General features: G+C 46.1%; 2 protein-coding genes across 2 annotated transcripts in view; one reads left to right on the forward strand and one right to left on the reverse strand.

Moving 5' to 3' along the window:
• Positions 1–3,631: 3,631 nt before the first annotated feature.
• The window catches only part of SCGN (secretagogin, EF-hand calcium binding protein), a 38,510-nt gene continuing 20,288 nt past the window's right edge, over positions 3,632–21,853 (forward strand). The window contains exons 1-6 of the mRNA XM_059179502.1: positions 3,632–3,884; positions 4,741–4,811; positions 9,304–9,396; positions 12,648–12,737; positions 17,398–17,454; positions 17,887–17,964. Of these exons, the coding sequence (XP_059035485.1) occupies positions 3,803–3,884; positions 4,741–4,811; positions 9,304–9,396; positions 12,648–12,737; positions 17,398–17,454; positions 17,887–17,964 (471 nt within the window). The 5' untranslated portion in view covers positions 3,632–3,802. The remainder of the gene's footprint in view (positions 3,885–4,740; positions 4,812–9,303; positions 9,397–12,647; positions 12,738–17,397; positions 17,455–17,886; positions 17,965–21,853) is intronic.
• On the reverse strand, positions 15,758–16,693 carry LOC131834831 (protein FAM204A-like). Its single transcript, XM_059179504.1, is given in 2 exon segments — positions 15,758–15,997; positions 16,000–16,693. Coding segments are annotated over 2 exon segments (711 nt in total). The 5' UTR covers positions 16,658–16,693; the 3' UTR covers positions 15,758–15,944.

Here is a 21,853-nt window from a genome sequence, read left to right on the forward strand (position 1 = left end):
AGGATTGATACAGTAAGAAGTTGTTTGATAAAAGAAAGAAAAAAAGAGGAAAGAATGTGCTCAGGCATTTATTGAAATTCTGGGTTGTAAAGTTATGCCAGCTTTTTAACATTTGTATCTTGCAAAATGGTCCTCATGGCTATTTATTTCCTTTGTCCTTTGGAGCTGGTGCACCATTAAGCCAAAACAATCTCTTTAAATTCTCAGGTCTACTATATAGTCTATGAGGGGTCCACCACATTTGCATGTTCAATAAATATGGGGAGACAATGTCAATGTTAGCATTGTTTATATTTCCAGCTAGAAATTTCATCTGAGTTTGTGTAAAGATGCAGATATTCTAACTCAAGAGTTGAATGCGTGCATCGTGGTAATTAGCAATGCTTCGAATTATAGACCACTGATGTTTTTTGTACAACTAACCATCAATTTGCTATGCTAATGAGAAAAGCAGGAAATGACTGCAAGAAACAATGAAATCATCAGGGGTGAAAAAGAAAACGCATTGCAGATCGAGTCTCAGCCACCAGTCCAAACTTACCAGAGTGATTTAGAAATATAAATTCCAAGTTTTTTCCTTTTCTGTAGTGTCCTTTAGGGAAGCTATGTCCAAATGAGCAGCTTTGATCCAAAATGACCAAAATATACAATAGACAAAGGGCTAGTCAGTGGTTCTAATATAATTCCTAGGGATCTTTAAAAATATATCAGTGTAGAGTCCTCATTCCAGACAATTTAAATTAAATTCCCTATGGAAGGGGCTGCATTAATTCATCAGTTGCATAATTTATTTCAGGTTGATTCTAGCTACTTTGTACTTGCTTTCCTCTGAGTTTTCTCATTGGACAATGAGGGTCTCGGGTAAATCATTTCTGGTTCTACCACCACCAACCCCCTCACTCAACTTCCAGGTAGGAGAACCTAGACAGTGAGACAGTCTTGTAGGTGATTCCCATGATCTGGTATTTTAAAATACTTTCTCAATTGGTATCTTCTTTGTTAAGGGTTAGGATAGTTTTCTCCCAAGGAAATCTCTATTTGAGAGAATGTGAGGGGCCTGAACATTATCTATCTAGTATCACGATAGAAGAAAATGGGAAGTTATCACCTAGAAATTACAATTCCCCACTGAGCTCCACGTGCCAGGCTCCTGGAAATTGTTTCCAGTGAATTCATGCGTTCCCCAGTTCCAAGAAGAACAGCAGTCTTTGGGCTGTGCTTCTTTCCTCCTTCCCTTAGATTTAAAAAAAGTCTTTAAAGATTAAAAAAAAAAAATCCTAAAGAAGTTTTAATAGTTTGCATTATATGCTTACTGTGGACAGTTCTAAAGAAGAATTAGAAACAGCAAAATTAAAACCACCTATGAGTCTCCCTCTTCCCCATTCCAGAGATAAACATCTTTTATATCATTAGTGTATATCCTTCCATTTTTTTCTAAGTACAGAAACATGTGTTTTATTTTACAGAATTGGGTGATACTATATGCACACTTTTGTAGCTTGCCATTTTTGCAGCCTGCTCTTATAGTCCAAGCAGTGTGTATGTGTGCACACATGTGTGAGATCAGTCTTCAAAATCAAGATTTCTGTGTAGGCAACGAAGCCCATCATAGAGACTTACCCTCAATTATTTAACCACCCCTTACATTAAACCTTGATTATTACTTCTGACATTGGCCTTCTTTTTCCTTTTTCCATTTTATCAGAAAACAAGATCAGTCACCATCTTGGTGAGTTCGTGCAGATTCCTCTTCCTGACCAATGCCATATAACTGTGGACACTGAGCCGCTCACCCTCTCGTTCTGCTATGTTCCTCAGTATTTGTACACAACACCTTCCCCAGAAGTGATGATTACTCAAAAATCCTGAAGCTTATTTTGCCATTGTCTAAATAAATGTCTATGTACGGAGATTTATCGTTTTAGCAGCTAGCCTACATTCAGTGTTTACTGTGCTAAGTTTCTATGTATTTTTTCATTTTATCTTTATGACAACAATGTAAGAGCAAATGCTCATAACTAACCCCATTTTTACGGTGAAGAAAATGAGGTTTCCTCCAACTTGTCCAATATCACAGCTAGTAAGAGGCAAAGCTGGACCCAAAACCCAGAGCTATTTTCTTCTAAACCATTTTTTTCTTTATTATAAACCAAAATCTTATCTTTCATATTTTCTTAGTTTTTGCCTAATGTTCCAGGATCCTAACCAAGGTACTATATTGCATTAATTATGATGTCTTCTCAGATTCCTCTTAGCTGTGACAGTTTCTCACTTGCCTTTTTTCTCCACATTATTTAAAACACTCATACAGTCAACACTCATCCTCTGTAAGACCACAGCAGTTATAGTATTCTGTGCACTCCTATGATGGACTTGGGTCCTCACAGCAACCCCCCAGACCAGATATTATTATCCTCACTTTCTAGATGAGAAAGCACTCTCAGATGAAAACTAAAGGCCCAGGTCACAAAGCTAGCAAGTGGTAGAGCTGGGATCCTAACTCAGGACTGTCTGGCTGGCAGTGTCATGTTCTTTTCACTACTGTAGTTTAGTATATGTGTGGGTGGCAGTGGGGGGCAGGAATCTCAAGCAGCCTCCACCCAGCATGGTGCCAGAGGTCGGGCTTGATCTCAGGACCCTGAGATGATGACCTGAGCCAAAATCAAAAGTTAGACCCTTAACTGAACCATCCAGGTGCCCCTATATGTGCTTTTAAAAAATAAATTTGAATGCTAATATCCGAGTCACTGTCATAAAGAAAATCTTTATCTTGTTAAATTCTTTTAATACCCAAGCTCCTTCTATGGATTCCTCAGCAGAAGGTTCTAAGCCCACGGTCAGAAGACATCCACACTCGTCAGTTACCTATTTCTCAAAGCAACCAATCAAGTTTTGGACAGTTAAGATCATTAGACAGAATTCTTTGTTCCTCCAAATGATTTTTGTCCTTTGGGCTTGGTGAGGCTCTTATAAGCCAAACACAATAATTTAAGTCTTCTACCTAAGGACTCTGCAGTTGGCCACTGTGTCTCCCCCAGACCCTCCTCTCCTGGCAGAGCATGGCATGGTTTAGACTTTCCTCAACATTCTGGTACCCTGCATTAAACCATAGTTCCTTGCAAAATGCCCATTTAGTTACAAGTCCTTAGAGTGCATTATAGCTTAACAATAAGCATGCCCTAATACTCAGGGATAGATAATTGCTGTTGACCGTCTCCTTGGTTACTGTAATCTCCTACCACTACCAGTATCACCCCTCTCCATCCCACCCCCACCCACCCCACACACTATTTCTAAGTCATCAGGTCCAAAGGGTCCTAACACAGAGTCCTCTCCCAACGTTTTCATTGCGGGAGCTCTCTCAAGAGGGGCGTAAGTTGGGTGTTCAGTAAAAGGTAAGGGAGGTCATTTTCTCTGAGTTTGGCAAACAAGTTAAAGGGCAAATGCAGTTAGCCATGGAGGCCCCAGCCTTTGTCCCCACTCCCCCACAGCGCAGAGGCAGAGGACCACCCCCGACCCCGCCGGGCCGGGAGGGTGGGGTGTGGGGCGCGGGGGGCGGAGCGGGACCCGCGAGTCTGCAGGAGGGCGGGCTCCGCCGTCTCTGGTCTCCGCTTAGGGACTGTAGCGACGCCAGGGCTCTGCCACCCGCAGCCTCGCCAGCCGCCCTCTCCCCCGCCCCCGCAGAAAGGTGCTCAGAGCAAACCAGAGAGCAAAGAAGCAGGCAAGGGAGTCAGGCAGAAGCCGCTACCAAAGTTCCCAGGTGTTCCTTGCCGGCAGGTGCCTAAGCTCCGCGCTCAACACCATGGACAGCGCCCGCGAAGCGACTCAGGGGCTCTTGGACGCCGCGGGCTTCTGGCAGGTCTGGCAGCGCTTTGACGCGGACGGTAAGTGGAACACGGCACCTGCACATTCAGATGTATACATGGCCCCAGCCCGGACCCTCCGAAAGGACCTAGAGTTTCCCCTTCCCGTCTTTCCTCGCAGGAAACGTTGTCTTCAGGCGCTGTTAATGCTTATATCAAACCAAACAGATGTTAGGTGTCCTGGAGCTACAGATCTAGAGTTTGGTATTTAAGTTCAGGGTCGAGGGAAGGACTTGGTCCCCCTCCCAATCTCTCTCTGTGTGTGTCTAAGATGATATGTCATATATGACGCAGATCACTACCTATATTCGAGGCTTGTGGCTGGTAGGCAGCTGTCTGAAGTAAGCCCTCCCTAAAGGTGCTTTTTAAAGGAAGGGAGGACGAATTTTACCAACTTTCAAAAAGATGCTACCCCCCAAAACACTTGAAAAGAAAATGGAACCACTTAAAATGTGCTGTATCTTTAGTAATAATTCAACAACCATAAAGAAAATAGCTAAACTGTGTTTTGACTCTGAAAAGTAAGATTTAGGAATTATACCTGTTAAATCTTTCGAAGCTTCCAAATCCTGGGCTTGGATTTTCTCCTAAAACTCATGTTTGTTTGTGGATTCAAATGTATGTATTTAGTTGCTTTCCTTTTCCAAATATTCATTTAAACCCAACACAGAGCATTTACTCTTGAGCATATGTTTACGATTCATGTCTCTGAGAGGTTAGACCCTAGCACGTGAGCACTGAGTTATCGGAAGAGTAAGGAACAGTATCCATGGGGATTTTACAGACTGTGAGATCCAAAACAATTTAGATAAATAGTAAATGTCACATGTCATTCTATGTAAGTGACGATCACTTATGCATCTCCTGTTGCATTTAGAAAAAGGTTACATAGACGATGAGGAACTTGATGCTTTCTTTCATCACGTGCTGACAACACTGGGTACTGAGGTAAGTACTTGTGCCACGAGGCATTAATTTATGTGCCTTTAGCAAAACAGGAGAAGCATCCAAGTCTCATGTTGATCTGCACCTATTAATCCCATCTGACCTCTTTTCTTCCTTGCTTGCATTAATTTTTCTCCATCTCTTAGCAACATGGAGGGACCGAGGCAGGTTTCATGAAAGGGATGACTGTAGCGTTAGACATGCTGGCCATTGACTTCTAGTGTAACATCTGTCATCCCCTCGACAGACCTTAACTATAGATTCAAACAACTCTGTTTTTTTTTTTTTTTTTTTTTTTTTTTTAAATAAGATTTTATTTATTTATTTGTAAGAGAGAGAGAGAGTGAGAGCGAACACAGGCAGACAGAAGGGCAGGAAGAGTCAGAGGGAGAAGCAGGCTCCCTGCAGAGCAAGGAGCCCGATGTGGGACTCGATCCCAGGACGCTGGGATCATGACCTGAGCCGAAGGCAGCTGCTTAACCAACTGAGCCACCCAGGCGTCCCCAAACAACTCTGTTTTGAACGTCTCCTTGGTTATGTTTCTGCTAATGGGTTTTGACATGGAGATAAGGCAGCTCACTTTGTTCAAAAAGGTGGAAGAGATGTTAAGAGCTCCGAGGTTCTGAGTGTTTAGTGCATTTGATACTCCTTTGATAGCAGCTTACAAACAAACAGAACATTTAAAATCATTTTCTGTTATTCATTTCATTAGAAGAGGTTATAGATTTCTTTGGGAATAACAAACCAGAAAATAAGCAATATACCCAGAGCCCAGGTATAATAAATGGAAACCTATTCTATCATGTCCATATCCTTCCCTGACGGTAAATCTGGCCTCAAGAGATGGAGATTAACTCTGGAGGATCCCCGTAGCAAAGCAAAGACTCCTACAAAGACACCCCAGCCTGGGGATGGGAGAACCTAGTCAAGACTCCATCTGAGGATGCATGGTAAGAGGAGTAGCTCTGGAGACAGGAGCATTTAAAGTGAATTGTGGAAATCACTTATCCTCAGCCAGAGAACTGTTTACACAGAAGAATTAAGTGCCTTGTACTGTCCTGTAGGAGCCCAATGGAGGGAACGAGGCTCTCCGTGCCACCAAGGAGCGCTTCGAGAGGGTGTTTCCGGGTGTGGGCGGGCAGCCAGCTGAGAACAGAAGAGGCTGCCATCTGCCTCCAGCAGCCACGCAGACCTTGTCTCTCCCTGTCTGTTTCTATGTACACAGAGCTCTCTCTCTCTGTGCCTCGACTGTTCATTTGGTGTCTGCGTGTCTCATTTTTCTGCCCATTTCTGTTTCTCATTTTGATTCCTGGCCCCTATCTTCCATCATCTCTTGACTTTCTCTCTGACCTTTCTGTCTCTCATCTGTCTGTCTTACAGGTCTCTCCAAGTTTCCTTGTTTCTCCTTCTATCTGCAGTCCGTCTCTCAAGGCTTGTCCCTCTTTTCCCTGTCTTTTCTTTTCCTTTCTCTTTCTTACCTATCTCATCTCTTTTTTTGCCCCTCATTTCTTGTCTTTTATCAGTTTCTTTTCTTTTCTCCTTCTTTCCCTTAACACTCTCTGTCTCTGTCTTCTGGTCTCTCTGTCTCTGCCTCGCCCTTCCTTATTGCTCTAAATGCTAGGGCTCATGGCACTCCAGAGCCCATGAGTCAGATGCCCTTTAGTCAAGCATGACAGGTGTGTTTAAGGAAAACAAATAGATGAAGGCAGAACCATTTGAAGTCTTGGGATAAACTGGATGGTCCAAAACCCCAAACTCCCAGAGACTTAGAACTTTGCACCTTTCCAGAAGTTCTTTGCCTTAGTGATTTATAGGAAAGAGGGAGAAAAGCTATTGTCAGTGTGGAAGCTGGGAGTGTCTTATTTACAGTCGTAAGGTGGGGGTGGGGCTGGTAAGACACAAGGGTCTGCTCTGAGCCAAGGGCATCTTCTTCTGGGGCTTTGGCTAACATTAGCAGCATTGTTGCCATTAGTGATGGAGCAGAGAAGTGCCTCACTTGCAGCTGGGCAGTCCATCTCTTCCCTCCCTCAGAGCCAGCCTGGCGATTTGCCTTCTCACACAGGGGCGGGCATGGTCCTTGCGGGAGAGGAGACAACAAGTGACTCACCAGTGTCCTGTGCCCCTGTGTGTCCCATCCCCAAGGAATTTCAGTACCTTTGAGGTTTGCCTAGGATCTTGCATTTTTAAATCACCATATGTCCGTTGGTATCTCTCTCACCCTCTGACCGTCCAGGAACATTGACTGCCCATCATGGGAGATGGTGGGAGGGTTCTAATAGAATCAGGCCAATCTCGCTGGGCTTGGACAGCAGACCCAACCACCCCTTCTCGGCATGTGGCTGGGGAGAGAGTTTTGGAGCCAGATCATTTGTATAAGCCATTGTCCCAAAAAGTCATCACCTGCCATTATTCCATTTCAAAATGCTGATACCTAACCCTGGGGAGTGGGGCCCTCGATGCTCCCAGAACAACCATGATTAAGGAAACTATTCCTGATTCCTGATTCTGGGTTTCCTCCCTGCAGAGAAAGGAGTGGGCTCTAAGCATGTCCTTAATCAGAGAGCAGGACTTCCAAGTGGATGTCCATCAAGCTGAGTGACAGTCCCCATCCCTGCTTCTAACCAGGGATGCCCCAGCGAGTAGAGAAGACGCCACAGGGAGGCCTCCAGGATTGGGCCTGGGGTTTAGGAGGAGCAAGCGGTTCTTCAGAGGCCTGAAGAACTCTCCTTTCCTCCCTGATTCGCTAGCAGGTCACAGAAGTCTCAGAGGAAGGAATTTCAGGGTCGCCAACAGCGACCTGCTGGTCACCCTTGGAAAGCAACCAATCTGTGTGTGACTCCCTGCTTCTCGGGGCCTCTGCGGGGACAGACTTAATGGAACCATGAGCCATTCATGCTGCGGCTCCCGTTCCTCACCCCTCCCTTAGCTCCTACCTTTTCTTTTCAAATGCTCAGAACTGGCCTCTGAACTAGGTCTGGAGAGAGCGAGTACAGAGCAGAGCCTCACTTCCTGGGGCTGTGTCCATATCCTTCCTGTCAGAGTCTAGCGTAGCCCGGGTCTCCTTCCATGCTTCAGAGACGACGGGGTCTAGAGTCTTACGGGGGGGGGGGGGGCAGGGTGGTGCAGATGGGAAACACAACAGAGGCAGTCCCTCGGCTCTGTTGCTTTAGGTCCAAGGGATGGCCATGGGCTTTGGGGTTACGGGATGAAAGTCAAGGTTCTGTGGCTTAAAGCTAAGGTAGCACTAGACTCTGGCCTCAACTTCTTTGGCTTAACATTTATTAATTGTGAAACTTAATTTTCCTCCCCCATGGCTTATGTCCACTAAGGTCCTTTGGGAAGGTCCAGCCCACCATAAAGAACCATGTATTCATACTGTATCTCAGAGACACAGAAGTGACGGCTGTCCTGCAGATATCCTAATCTAGAAAGCCAACCTGAAATGCAAAGTGAAGACCCACCTTGTGGAGGAACCTCCGTCACGTTTTCTTTCTGTATGGTGCACGAACACAGCCCACACACCCACACCCACACACAGGATCCGAGGAGCCAAGACTAGAAATGCCGATCTCTCCATATGTAGTGCAGTGTCTTAGGAGGAAGCCTGGCTAGCAGGGGTCATGGGGGATCGGATTAGGGACAGTATATCAGGGAGGCTGAACTTAGCGGTCGCTGCAGTCTGGAGTCCTGGGATCTGGCACTGGGGGTGATGTTTCTACCTCTCCGTTCCTTCATCAGAATTCATTCTCCATTCTCTCTATTCCTTGGTAATTCAATAACTACTTTCTTACTTTTTTTCCCCTTCTAATTATTTTTCCCTCGGCGGGCTCAAGGAGAAGATGAAGGGATGAGTGACGGCAAACTTGCGATCTAAAAGAGTTGGGCTTTTCCCTTTGAAACAGAACAAAATCTCTGATCTCTTGGAGGGAGAATTTAGGAGTCCTGCGAATGAGCTTAATGGAGGTGTTGTCTGTAGACCAGCTAATGGGATCAGGTTATGTCAGTCCGAAGCCCCTCAAAATCTAGTCTCTCGGCTTCTCTTCCTTCATTCAGGTTTTAGGAGCTCACTAGCCTGTAGGTCTCACCTGCTTGGGATTCTGATCAGTGGTGCTTTGCTCAAGAACTCTCTACCACTGTTCTCTCTTGTTTGTCAGGGTAGGCTCATTTTAAATAGCTAAATAACCTGCTTTTCAGGTTAGACTAATGTAATGACCAGGCTCTATGCTCTGAATATTTGATATCCCGACTACATTTCTGGAATCCCTATTTTTTTTTTAAGATTTTATTTATTTATTTGGCAGACAGAAACCACAAGTAGGCAGAGAGGCAGAGAGAGAGGGGGAAGCTGGCGCCCCGCTGAGTAGAGAGCCCGATGTGGGGCTCGATCCCAGGACCCTGAGATCATGACCTGAGCCGAAGGCAGAGGCTTAACCCACTGAGCCACCCAGGCGCCCTTCCCCATGGGTTTAATGCGGCTCTGTCTGGCCTATTGTAGGAGGCGGGCATGGAAGAACATGTGCAGAGAATGAAGCAACAGTTCACGGGTCTGCAGGGTGTCTCCAGAGATGGGCGCGTGCTGATGAAAGAGGTACCTTTCCCAACTGTCCTTTCTCCGCTGAGGCTTTTTGGGCTGTCATTTTCCTCCCAAAAATAATACAAATCTTACATCTGAATGGGAAGCTAGAACTGTCTGCCAGGTTGCTGGCCTACCCAGCATTTTGAAGTAATCTCCTCTCCTTTTCCATTTTCTTAACAACCCATATCATTTTCTTTAGGTCAAGCAATATCTGTAGTTATTGTAACTGGGGAATTCATATGCTGGAGGTCTTGCAGTTACTCGATCCAATGGGTCCCTTTGCTATGTGCTGTTCAGATTCAGCCTGGGCAAAAGGAAAAACTGACTAACAAGAAATGAGTTGAAACTCCTGCATCAGCTCTCAGCGGAGGTTGGGGAGATCTAACCCCGGAGATCATTCGAAACAAAATGGACAGCAGCCATCCTACAGCCCAGCCCACACAGTACCTTTCTTTTCAGAAAATTATGATTCTAGGGCAAGATAATTGTATCCTTATGAAAAGTAGACATGTTTGCCCGGAAGGAAGCAGCCTTCTCAGAACCCTAGCATTTCCAAAATTTTCACTCCAAGGCAAAAATTTTTCATGTCACCAGCGATGGTGGATAACTGATGCAAGTAAACTCAAGCCTCAAGCTAGAAACACAGAAGGACTCATGACTGTGTGTTCACTGCTGCTGTGTTCACAGCCCCCAGAGCACAGCGGAACATTAACGGTGCCCAGTATATGTGTGTGCGCTTAAGGGAGAAGAAATGAAACATGGGAAATGGCTGAAAATGACGGTGTTATCTCACTAACAACAGGCAGAGCTTCACGAAGCACTTAGAAACCCGGCAACAGCTTGGACACCCGTGCCAACCATCCCATCGCGGAGTCCCGAGTCCCGCAGATGCACAGCGGAGGTGTTGTCTGTAGACAAGCTGATGGGATCTGGTTACACCCGTCCCAGGCCCCTTAAAACCTCTGGAGTCTGTGCGCTTAAGGAGTAGCAAGTCCCCCCCCCCCCCCCCTCCCCGTACCTTGGCCTATCTCACTCTAGTCACAGGTCGTTGAGACCTGAAAATCAGCCCACCCAGATACATATTAGGTATTCTAGCACAACTAAGGTGGGGCAGACTTCGCCACGGAAAGCCCAAGCCACGCTGCGGGATTATCTGTGCATCTGATTTGCCCCAGGCTCCTCCAATTAAAGCTGAAGACAGACTGGGTTCTAAAGCCTGGGGACCTGTGAATCACATTTTCATTTGGTTTTTGGCTTTTCCTACTCCATGGGAAAAAGCACGTAGTTCTGAAGAGCAGATGCTGATTCCAGTGGACCTTGGAGCCCAGACAGGTGTGGCGGGGGCAGGCAGGATGTGGGGGATGGGGCTGGGGCAGTGCCAAGTCCACACGGTGAATGTGAGATCTTGGCCAAGTTACTTCTCCCCGAGCCTCTGGTTCATGGTCTTCATCAACACGGCATTAGCATTTATTGAAGGAATTTTGCCTGTAAGTAGTGCCTCACTTTACTTTTAGCCTTCATGTAAGCATCAGGATATAAACATTACTATTCCCATTTTACAAGTGAGGAAATTGAGGCACAAGGGATCAATTAACTCGTGCCAGGCCAAATAAAAGGCGAACAATGGAGAAGGAATTAGGATCCACTCTAAAGCCTGTCATGGACACACACTGCGCTGTCCTGCTCCCATGAGTAAAAGAGGGTATCACACCAGTGGGACTGGTATGAGACTTTAATGGAGCATAAATGAAACGTACGTCGCCAGTGCCTGCCACATCATAGCTACTCGATACATGATATTTAAATATGATTGCTGTCGTTCACACAGTAGGTCCCTGAGCCGACCCACACCCATCTAGAGGAGTGAATAGGCGTGTGGGCTCAACATGCCTCCCCACCCCCAACAGCCTCTGTGTGGACTCACTGTGGCGTTGAGCACGGAGATAGAAGGAGTGGCTACTGTTTCTGGGGGACAACGCAAGCCAGGAACACGGCAGTACCGTATCATGGGATGAGCCCAGCCAAACACAGCCATGTGCTGAAGTAAGAATTATAGTCATGTATCATGGGAAGAAAATGTCACCGTTACTCATGAGAGAAGTGACCTAAATCAGTAGAACTGGTGCTCAGATAGGGGGAGGGACGATGTAACGGATCCCACCCAGACCAGCTCTGGGAAGATCATAGAGACACTGATAATGTAGAAGAAGAAAAACAGCCGACACTCAGGACACCGACGGCAGGCACTCCTGTCTGTGTCCGTGGTGTGGAAAGACCGCGCGTACGCCATCTCCCCAGCACGGCGTGAAGCTGGAAAGGATGACCCTAGTCCGGGTGCCACCACTTGCCACATAACTAACGCGAGTTCCAGTTTCCTTTTTTTTTTTTTTTTTGTTTTTTTTTGTTTTAAGATTTTATTAATTTATTTGACAGGGAGAGAGATCACAAGTAGGCAGAGAGGCAGGCAGAGAGGGAGAGGAAAGAAGGCTCCCTGCCGAGCAGAAAGCTCGATGCAGGGCTCGATCCCAGGACCCTGAGATCACGCATGACCTGAGCCAAAGGCAGAGGCCCAATCCACTGAACCACCCAGGTGCCCAAGTTCCAGTTTCTTTGACGAAAAAATGAGAATGGGAGTGTGTTGCGTACTTTCTGGGTTGGGGCTAGGATGGAGTGAGTAAGCATTCGTAAGAATTTAGAACAATTCGTGGCACATATAAGAATTATACGCTCTTTTAATTTCCCATTATATAATGGAGTTAAATTATCTTAATATGGGAGTGTCTTAAAATAGTGTCTGGAACGTATTAAGCACTGACAGATTTATTATTACTATTAGGATTATGGGGCGCCTGGCTGGCTCAGTTGGTAAAGCATCTGCCTTCGGCTCAGGTCATGACACAAGGTCCCTAGGATTGAGTCCTGCATCGGGCTCCCTGCTCAGTGGGGAACCTGCTTCTCTCTCTCACTCTCCTTCTGTGCTCTCTCAAATAAATAGAACTCTTAAAAAAAATAAAATTAGGATTATGATTTTGGATCGTAAGCTTTTGGGAGGCAGACGCCCGCCATGTTTCCTACCTAGTAACAGAGCAGTGTTTGAAAGCATCAGGGAATCCAAAACTGCAGTCAGGGACCCAGAACTGTAATTGGAGCTCTCGGTCCTGGGAAATCCAAGCCCTCTTCCCCTTGTAGTATGTCCCACCGTGTCTTTTACCCAGAGAGCAGTGGCCGGTGTGGCTGATGGCTGTTTCTCTCTGCTTCCTCAGCTTGCCAACATGTTCTTGTCTGAAGATGAAAACTTCCTGCTGCTCTTTCGTCAGGAAAACCCCTTGGACAGCAGTGTGGAGTTTATGCAGGTAAGTGTTTGGTTGTGTCTCTGCGGAGGATGAGGACTGAGAAAAGCTCAGGATCCCAGCCACCCACGAGGGAGGCCAGCAATCCTGTCCAGTCCCCAAACCCTCAGAGGGTAAGACCAAGCAAAGAAGCCCTTGGTGATGAACCGGAACTTGGGTCCCAAAGCCCCGTGCGCTCTGGGCGCTGCCTTAGGCTGCTCCCAAGCCAACAGAGTCCTTCAGCCTGAGCTGGAGGAGGCCCAGAAAACAGGCAGGCAGGCCGACATGGAGGAATATGACAGGGGTCGGCTGGGAACTCCGGAGCCCAGAGAGCAGGTGTCCCATTCAAAGCAGAGAACCCCGGGGAGCTCCAGAGGATTGCTGGCTTCTAGGCATGCTATCTGGACATCTAGCCTACTTGTTTTTATATGTTGGCCACTAATTCTGGTTTCAAAGGTATAATACCACGAAAACGTAACTCCCTAGCATGTCCATCCAGCCAGCAGACCTTCTGTTTGCAGTCGCTGTGGTTGAGAGAACGCTGAAGGCCATCAGTGCCTACTCTTAGCTCCTCTTTCAGCCTCTGGATGGTACTATCCTTTGGACAAAGACCAGGAAATTCAGAGCAGACTCAAGACAGCTACTGCATCCCAGGCGGTTCCTGAAATAGTTACCAAGACCCCATTTAGGAGATAATAGCTTAGCACCCTTTTACACAACTGTAGTTACTTCCGGCCGAGTGGAAGTCATAAAATTGAGCAAGCACACGCATAGACTATTCACGGGAGAGATCTGAATGATCTGAATGGACAAGAAAAGTAGGCTGGTAGATAAGAAGTGCCAACTGATTTTTGCCAATCCAAGTGGTAAAGATTTTAAGAGGATCAACAAAATACATGGTGCCAGCCAGAAAGCCCTGAGATTGACGCTCATGATCTGTTGGTAGGCATGCACACTGCAACAATTTTATGGAGAGCGATTTTGCAAAAATATAATCAGAATCCTTTAAAATGTCATTATTCAAAGTTAAAAATATCTTTACCCTTGGACTTAATAAGTCTACTGCTCCAGGCATCTATCTTAAGTTATAATCAGAAATGTTTGTAATTGGAGGAAATGTGTTATATTGTTAAGAAGCAAAACTGTGCATGCATTATGATCTTAACATTATTTAAAAAATGATTCACCCTAACACCTACGTAAATTAAACTGTAGGTAGATACACATAAGATAAACGCTAATTACTTTTAAGTGGTAAGATTTCAGATGGTTTTCATATTTTTTGTACTTGAATATTTTCCAACTGTGCACAGATCATAATTATTTACAAATCACTTTAAGTGACACTTTCACATGATTTGAATGGTGCTCAAAAATGCTCTCAGAAAGTTTTAAATGAAAATAATAAACAGATTGCCCATGTGTATAGACAATATGACCTCCAAGTTAGTCTTGTCGTGTAACAGAAATATGAGTTAAGGAAACAAAGATATACCTGAAGAGTGTAGTTTTCTCCTCTTCGTAGCTCATTAATTTTGTACAGTGAATATGATTTACTCTTATAATCAGAAACACAGTATTAAAATGTTAGGCCTTGCTTAATACTGAATAACTCTGAGGAATGGGAAAAAGCAAAGAGCACTATGGAGCTTTCCTATCTTTTTTCTTTTTTTTTTTTTAACTTATTCTATTTACCCCCTCCCTTTAAGTTGGCCAGTGGCTTCCGTAACAAAGAGCCTTCCCTTTCTTTCTCTACCCAATTAAAAAATAATACATATCTCTTCAGATTCCTGATTTCTTTTAAGTTAAATTTGTTATAACCTACTATTATCCTATATATTTTTAAAAATTCTAAGTTAATGTCTTTACGTTCTCCCTAGGCCACCGGACCTTAAAACACTTTAATCCTAACACAGGGTACCCAGCTCATGTGCGGTGACTGCCCAGGATATGAGTTCTGTCTTGTTTTCTTTAACCTTACAAATTTTATGCAGTCAAGATTTGTTACCCATCATCTTTGTGAACCATTGTTTTTGTGACTAAGAGTCTCTTTATTTTCCTCCTTTCTAGTGTTTATCCTTCACTTAATTCTATTGGTAAAACTTTATTTGCCTGGAAATCTCTTATTTTTCTTTCATTCTTTAAAAGTAGGAAGGGGGACCTGGGTGGCTCAGTCATTAAGCATCAGCTTTCAGCTCAGGTCATGATCCCAGGGTCCTGGGTTCAAGCCCTGCTTCGGGCTCCCTGCTCAGCTTCTCCCTCTTCCACTCCCCCTGCTTGAGTTCCCTTTCTCTTTTGTGTCTCTCTCTAATAGATAAAATCTTAAAAAAAAATTGAAAATAAATAATAAATAATAAATAAATAAATAAATAAATAATAAAAATAGATAGATGAGCACATTATTCACATAGAAACCTTTAGGCCTCCAATGGCTGGCTCAGTTGTAGTAAAATTATAAGATAATGTAGACAGAAAATTTTTGGAGAATAGCATAAGAAAAGCATGAAAAATGGTTTGATTATTTAAAATTCTCATTCTTAGCTTTGGTATATTCACACCATAAAAGTTTGAATGTAATTTATATTTCATTTGTTGACTTTGTAAGTCTGGCTGAGTTCAGGGGCCATAGGGCATGAAGTTTCTCAGTCTTCTCATGGCCCATCAGTACCCCCACTAGCCCTGCAGGGTGCTCAGGCTGACTGGGGTCTAGAATTAAGGTCCCTGCAGTGAGTGACTCAGCTAACCCATTCTATAGCTATAGATGATCTGTCAGTTAAAAAAAGAAAAGAACTTAGGGGCGCTTGGGAGGCTCAGTCAGTTAAGCATCTGCCTTTGGCTCAGGTCATGATCCCGGGGTCCTGGGATCAAACCCTATATCGGGATACTGCTCAGCATGGACCCTGCTTCTCCCTCTCCCCCTGCTTGTGCTTTCTCTCTCTCTTTTTCTCTGGGTCTTGCTCTCTGTCAAATAAAAAGTTAATTAATTAAAAACAAAAACAAATAACAGTGTTACTTCTTCTGCCTTTTCTTCTTCTTCTTCTTTTTTTTTTTTTAGAAAGACTTGAAAAGATTTAATAATCAACTCCCAAACTTTATGCTTATTTTTCCAATTTCTACCAGTTTCCTGACATAGTTAACATAAGCAGGAAAATCTTTTCAGTAAATTGAGCAGTTGGAGACTCAAGCAAAAACCCAAGTCAAGACTCCAACGTCTTGAGGAATTGTGGCAAGCTACATATATCCCATGTTGCTCTTGGTTTCCCATCTCTTCTTTGCTTCAAACCCCATGCAAGTTTCTTCTTTTTTCGGGCAACCTGTGAATTTTCAGCATCCTTTTTGGCTTTTACAAAGTTGTGGCAGGCAACTGCCTTAGCAATTTTTACACCAAGCTCCCGAGTAGCTAGCTGGTTGCTGAGTTCCTCAGCCTTCTCGATGTTCCACTCTCCCACAGCCTGGTCTATGCTCTTTTCAAGGCCCGACTTGTCAACTTTTTTCTTTTTAACAGGGGGGTCAAACCTATCATTGATTCCAAAATACTGAGTAAGCTCCTTCCACTGGTTTTCACTTGAGGTCTGTTCACTATGAGTCTCTTCCTCATTCTTCAATTTACCTTTCCTGGAGCGTTTCCTTTTCTTCCTTCTGAATCCTGAAGTTGAGGTTTTCTGTTCAGCATGTTTTTTATGCAATTCTTGAAATTTATGCCACATATTCAAGGGAATTCCAGAGGGGCACTCTTTGTATGCATTTACATTTGCCTCTGCCCCAGGTTTTGGTCCATCAGTTTGGCCATCTGAGATCTCTGTTTTTGTAATGGCCCCATCTTCTTTATCTTCCTGCAAGTTAAGTCCAGAGTTCTCTAATGGGGCTTCATCTTCAGAATTCAACTCAACATCACTTTCATTTAGGCCAGGAGGTAGCAGCCCACTCCACATCTTTTCTTCCATCAGGAGCCGGCCGCTCGGCCGCCATCTTAAGACCCCCTTTTTCTTCTTTTTCATGTAGACTCTACACCCAGCCTGGAACCCCAAGCAGGGCTTGAGCTCACAACCCTGAGATCAAAACCTGAGCTGAGACCAAAAGTCGGGTGCTTACCCGGCTGAGCCTCCCAGACACCCCTACTTTCTGATTTTGTACAAGAGTTCGAGAAATAGCCAACCCGTGAGGCTTAAGCATGGGATAATCCGAGGTGATTCAAATCACACCGCCTATGAGAGAAAGCAGTTCAGCGTGTCTATAGAAGTGTTCAGTTGTCCAGTTTTGTGAGCGTATCTTCAGCCAGATGAAGGCTGCCCTTACACCCTAAAGCCAAGGAGAGGCTTGTCTCATCACTGGGAACTACCTGAGATATTTTCTTCCCTTTATCCAGAGCCAAGGCCACACAGGGAGGATCCCTGTGCGGCCTGTGGGCAGCACAGTTTATTTTGAAGGGGTTCACCCTTTCACTAAGGGTTATAGTTTGATGCAGTGCCTCCACTTGATGCCCCCCAACTTTGCATGGGCCACGGGCTTTGCCTCCTGTCGGCTTTGTGTGCAATTTCCTGATACAGCTGCAGGCTATGTTCTCTGCGTCAGCACATGGACCCGGGACAAATGTCGGCATCAGTCCTCCATGATCTCTCTGGCTGTGTGCTTGTTTACATGGCCGCTGGTTCCTAAACAGATGCCTGGCTTTTGTGTATTTCAGATTTGGCGCAAATATGATGCTGACAGCAGTGGGTTTATATCAGCGGCTGAGCTGCGTGTAAGTGTCACCGGGCGGGTCTCTCACTGGGGGGCGGGGTGCCGGTTCGCCACTGGGAATTGGATACACGTGGATCATGAATTCTATTTCTGTGAGCCCAAGAAACTTGGATTTGAATGAGGGACTTTAAAAAACAGTATTTGTGTTTAAAAGCTTTAGAAAGTACAAGTGATACCGGTTTCTCTAGGAAAGACACTTCATTGAGGAGTTTTGACACTTTTTCCATGCCTGGAGCTATTCTCTGGGTTCTAAGAACATCCTTTAAACAGGGACATCCCTCCCCATTCTTGGATTTATTGCTTGCTAAAAGCATTTTATTTTCTCCATTAAAAAAAAAAAAAATGAACCACAATCCTTGATGTAAGTCCTCCCGAGATCTTGGCGGTTTATCTGTTCTCTGTTTAAGATGTGGTTCTTCTCTTGATGTCACAGAACTTCCTCCGAGACCTCTTTCTCCACCACAAAAAGGCCATTTCGGAGGCTAAGCTGGAAGAATATACTGGCACCATGGTAAGTAACTGAGTGATGGGATCTCCACAAGGGGGTTAACCACCCCTCCGCCCCCCGCCTCTCCAGGGCCCAGAAACAGAAGCGCAGAGTAAGTGCCCCAGTGAGCATGTGTGGACTAAGTGAATGCAAGAGGAAAAGTCAACTCTCCAAAATGGGCTAACATTGAGCCTCGTTAGCCCCTCTCTGAGGTTGGGGCGGCATGTACTGGAGATGGAAAGCAGTTCACCTGTCCTTGGGGAGACCAGGGAAGTAGAGTCAACATTGTGTTACTAGGCACCGGCCAATGAGCTCAATTCTACGGGAGGTCACATGGAAATGGGCACATGGACAATCAGAAACCTAGACAACTAGGACCAAACACATGGAAGCCACTTAGAGAGCTGAGAGTCAGCTGGGCGGGAGAGGTGTGTCCCTGTTCTGCCACGTCTTAGCTATGACCTTGGGAGATTGTCAAGCCTCTCCTTTTACTTACTTCATCCATAAAATGGGGGGTTAATAGGACCAAATTACTGTGAGGGCAACGGAAGTACTGGGCAGGCGTCTGGGTCATGAGGCGTGTTAACTCTCATTTTCAGGCTTGCTATGGTCCTTGTTGTCGTTACTTTACTTGTCACTTGTGGCATTCACGTGCTGAATGACCGAGATTATTTCGGTGTCAAAACTCCTTGGAAAACGGTGGTTTGGGAGCAGCTGCTTCTGGCAACCCCCTCCTCACCTTCCGTTCCGACTCGTTCCCCGCGCATCTCCCCCGCCATGCATCAGCAGCCAGGCTCCCCTGCCTTCCATCTCCTCTGAGCCCCCTCCCGGCCCCAGATGCGTGCTCCTTTCCAATCGAACTCCGTAGGTGGTTTCTCAGTCAATAAGCAAGGAGATGGCTGGTGAAGGCTTGACTGCTTGTAGGATTGTTACATCTATCATATGAGGCGTTCTTGACCAGATTGATGTGACTCAAATTCCTGGAGCACAGTCGGGAACATGCACTACTGGGAAGAGGTCGTGAATTCCCATAAAATGGGTGCCGCTTAAGTGACGTTTCCAAATAGGGTGTTATTGCTGTGACTTCTCGGCAGGGGTGGCATTGTTTATGCTATGTATCTTATCCTGAAGCCTTAGAAAGGGTAAGTGACAGTCACCACCTTGTTGAATTCGTTTTTTTTTTTTTTAAGATTTTATTTATTTACTGGAGAGACAGAGAGAGAGAGAGAACAAGTCGGGGGGAGGAACAGAGGCAGGAGAGGGAGAAGCAGACTTCTTGCCAAGCAGGGAGCTCCACCTGGCGGCTCGATCCCAGGTCTCTGGGATCATGACCTAAACCAAAGGTAGACGTGCTTAACCGACGGAGCCACCCTGCTGCCCCACCATGTCGAATTCTCAAATGCACTTCCCAGATCGGGTAACTCAGAGAAGTTAAGTTACTGGACCAGAGGCCCCAGTTAAACTGGAAGCCAAGCCCCCATGGTTTTCAGCCCGGCCCCTCCTGCCACTCACTCTGCACTCTAAGTCCCCAAATGCTGCCCCAGTCACAGGTGCCTGCCCTGGGTGGGAGGAAGGTGCTCTTAACCATGAAGACTTGTAAATGGCCCAGAAAGAAGCTAAGCCCATTCCAAGGACAGAATCCAACCCCAGGCCAGGATCTCAATGAAGGAAATAATCTGGTGTCTTGCTCTGTTGATCTGTTTTGAGAACAGGCAGCAGGGTGCTTGAGATCCCGAGTAAATATATAGTCAGCCCTGCAGGGTGACGTGGGACGTCCCCTCGAAGCAGGAAGCAGTTTCCCAGTACAGGGAGATCTCTGGGTTTCTTCCCACCCGATTTCCAGTGAAACCTGCCCGCAGAATAAGGACTATGAAATGAGCGATGTCCTCTGCCTGGGACAGAGAAAGACAAGCAGATCCTGTTTCGAGCTGAGCACTTTTCCAGGCTTAGGTTCACACCTCATCAGCACTGACTGTTGTTACCTCGATTTGATTCACTTAAAAAGCATGCGCCGCACAATGCAATACTCTCACTCAGGATCTCCAGCGTTTCTAGTGTTTGTTTGGTTACCTTTGATTCTGAGGGGCTTCCCTCAGGCTCCAAGTGTAATGCTAAACTGCCTCTTTTTTTCTTTCCTTTCTTTCTTTTTTTTTTTTCTTTTTAAAGATGTATATATTTATTTGTTTGACGGTGGGGGAGAGAGAGAGAGAGCACAAGCAGGGGGAGGTGGAGAGGGAAAGAGAAGCAGACTTCTTGCTGAGCAAGGAGCCCCATGCGGGACTCGATCCCAGGACCTTGGGATCATAACCGAGCTGAAGGCAGATGCTTAACCAACTGAGCCAACCAGGTGCCCCTTTTTCTCACTTCTTAGCATGGCTCAACGATTTTTTCCCTCTCTTTCTTCTCCTGGTTCTTGCCTGTCCTTCAAGATTCGGTTAGATGTCACCTTGCCTTAGGAAACCTTCCAGAACCTTCTTCTGTAGTCAACAAAGTGCCTCTCTTCTGTGCACCCAGACTTCTTTGTACCTATCACTGAGTCCTCATGATCTGCTATGCCCCAGGCACCCCTCTGGTCGCCGGGGACCCAGCAGTGAGCAAAACAGACAAAGGGGAGATGTCTGACAATAACCAGAAACATAATAAATAATAAATCAGATTGCATGACAGAGGGTAACAAGTATTACGGAAAAATGAAAACGCAGAGCAGAGCGAAGGCTAGCCACGCCAACAAAGCAGAGAGGACAAGGGCCTGGGGAGGAGAGAAGGCTGCGGCAGGACCGCGAGTGCAGCAGGCACAGAGCCCCTGGGACAGCAGTGCGCCTGGGATCTTCAAGGACTGGAAGACAGCAGCGGGGCTGGGGCAGAGGGAGCGTGGGTGAGGAAACAGAGGCCAGACCCTGTAGGGCTTCTGAGGATTCAGCAGGATTCCTGACGAGTCAGCTGGGGTCAAGGACAATGCTGACATTACTTGTTTACGGATCTTGCTCTTTCCCAGCCGGTGAGTCTTCCCGCGCAAGGACAGTGTCGCATCTCCTCAAATCTCTGCGTTCCCTGCCCTCCCTCGGGGCCAGGCACACATAGGCTACTTAATGCCAACTGTCAGAACTGAATTTGCAGGCTAACTAGTAGCCAGCTAAAATAAGAAGCCGTGATGACAAAAGCAAAGCTTACCCTTGGGACCTCCCACCTCCCTTGCCTGTGTTCCTTGAGCCTTTCCACCCCCATGACGGCTCCCGCTCCCCCTTGGGGTGCCTCATAGGTCATGGATTGCGCAGGTCCAAGCTCCCTCAAGCTGTTCTTGGTGCTCTGAAATTCCTTTTTTCCCTCTTTTTAAACCAAACCCTCCAGGCAGAGCCAGAAGGAGTGCTTGGAAGTGCCGAGCTTGATCCTTTATGGCTCCCACTGGGGTCCTTCACCCCGTGTAGACAGTCATCCGGACTGGGTCCCCACCAGGCAGGGTCTGAGCGGTGCTGAGCCCAGGGGCAGACCCAGACAGGGTGGCTGGAGCCCCACGCTGATGACCAGAGGGACGAGGGGCAGGAAACCAGGTACCAAGAGTGGGGACGAGAGCCAGAGGATATGGAAGAGGCAGAACAGAGCAAATATGATGAGACAATCCCAGCAGGACAGGCCTGTGATATGTCCCTGTGGATTCAGAATCCACATCACTATGTTCCTGAAGTTGAGTCAGACGTGCTTTAGTAGGCTAAGGAGTAGGTTCTCAGAGTGACCCAGCATGTCTTCCCACACCAAAACCCTCACTCCCTTCATGCTTTTTTTCTTCCAGGTCCGACTATGATCTAGTAAACTAGTTCACTCAAAGATGTGAGTTCATTCATTCAACAAATATTTAGGGAGAGCTCACCAAGGCAGATATGGCCCCTGACCGTATGGAGTCTTCCAATTAGGGACA

Source organism: Mustela lutreola, chromosome 6 (genome assembly GCF_030435805.1).
Source record: "Mustela lutreola isolate mMusLut2 chromosome 6, mMusLut2.pri, whole genome shotgun sequence".
Lineage (NCBI taxonomy): Eukaryota > Metazoa > Chordata > Mammalia > Carnivora > Mustelidae > Mustela > Mustela lutreola.